Genomic DNA, 1,574 nt, shown 5'->3' on the forward strand with positions numbered 1-1,574 from the left:
GTAGTCCCAGCTACTCAGGAGGCTGAGGCAATAGAATCGCCTAAGCCTAAAAGCTGGAGATTGCTATGAGCTGGTGACAGCACAGCACTCTACCAAGGGCAACAAAGTAACACTCTGTCTCTTAAAAAAAAAGAAAGAAAAGAAAATGAGACTGTGGAAAAGGCCAATAATCAGAGGTGGAAATCTGGTGTAGTTCTAGACTTTTAAAATCCTTGTCAGTGTGAAGCTCCTGTTGATTAGGAGGACAAATGAGAAAAATGGAATCAAAGCTTTTTTTTTTTTCTTGAGACAGAGTGTTACTATGTTGCCCTCAGCAGTGTCCTGGAGTCACCACAACCTCTAACTCTTAGGCTTAAGCAATTCTCTTGCGCCTCCCAAGTAACTGGGACTACAGACATCCACCACAACGCCCTGGCTATTTTTTGTTGTTGTTTAGCTGGCCCAGGCTGGGATCTAACCTGCTAGCTTGGGTGTATGTGGCTGGCGCCATAACCACTATGCTACGGTGCCGAGTCTTTTTTTTTTTTTTTTTTTTAGAGACAGGGTCCCACTGGGCTACAGGCGCTGAGCCTGGCTGGTTTTTTTTTGTTGTTGTTGTTACTGTTGTCATTGTTTTTTTTTTAACAGGCCCTGGCCGAGTATAAACCCACCAGTCCTGGTGCATGTGGCTAATGCCCTAACCACTGACCTACCAGTGCTGAGCCAAGGTTTTCTTAAAAAAGGCCTAATATTAAAAAAAAAAAATCACTACTACATACTAAAAAACTGTGAAAATAGAAGAATAAACCACCCAACTGAACCTACTTGGAGTAGCCCACTCTCAAACCAGTTTTTCTTTCCTTCCCCCCAGTTCCTTATTTTTAGGGTGTTTTACCTTCTGGACCACATTCTCTTTCTGTAGCTGACTCTGTCTCAGTTTCTTTAACAGCACCAGTCGGGCTTCTTCCAATCGTAGCTCATCCCTCAGTTGCTTGATGAGCTGCTGCCGTTCCTCAATGCCTTTCCCCTAAGGAAACATGGAGATTGTCAGTTATGGCAGTACGTACTCAGTCCCCCCCTGCAAGAGATGATCTTTACTTTTTAGGTCTGAAACCTCTATCTATCACAGGACATAGAAGCGGCAATAGGATTATCTCTGTATCTCAGGTCCAGTACAGTGCCTCAAAAAATGGTTACAGAATAGAATATAGACTGCATATAAACACTAATCAAGTAGATTCCTGAAAAAAATAGATGACCAAAGAGAAACATTGCTTTCTTTAAAAATAACATTTCTAAAACTTTTTTTTTTTTGTAGAGACAGTGTCTCACTTTATCACCCTCAGTAGAGTGCCTTTGCATCACACTGCTCACAGCAACCTCCAACTCCAAACAGCAATTCTCCTGCCTCAGCCTCCCGAGTAGCTGGGACTACAGGTGCCTGCTGCAATGCCCGGCTATTTTATTGTTGCAGTTTGGCCACAGCTAGGCTTGAACCTGCCACCCTCAGTATACGGGGCTAGCGCCTTACCCACTGAGCCACAGGTGCCACCTCATTTCTAAAACTTTTTTTTTTTTTTTTTTGACAGGGTCCC

The 1,574-nt window shown here is 43.4% G+C and overlaps 1 protein-coding gene across 1 annotated transcript in view; it reads right to left on the minus strand.

Moving 5' to 3' along the window:
* Positions 1-1,574, minus strand: part of GATAD2B (GATA zinc finger domain containing 2B) — a 119,442-nt gene that overhangs the window by 18,025 nt on the left and 99,843 nt on the right. The window contains exon 3 of the mRNA XM_012813001.2: positions 827-1,006. Within this exon, the coding sequence (XP_012668455.1) occupies positions 827-1,006 (180 nt within the window). The remainder of the gene's footprint in view (positions 1-826; positions 1,007-1,574) is intronic.

Source organism: Otolemur garnettii, unplaced genomic scaffold (genome assembly GCF_000181295.1).
Source record: "Otolemur garnettii isolate 467f Iridium unplaced genomic scaffold, OtoGar3 scaffold00244, whole genome shotgun sequence".
Taxonomy (NCBI): Eukaryota; Metazoa; Chordata; class Mammalia; order Primates; family Galagidae; genus Otolemur; species Otolemur garnettii.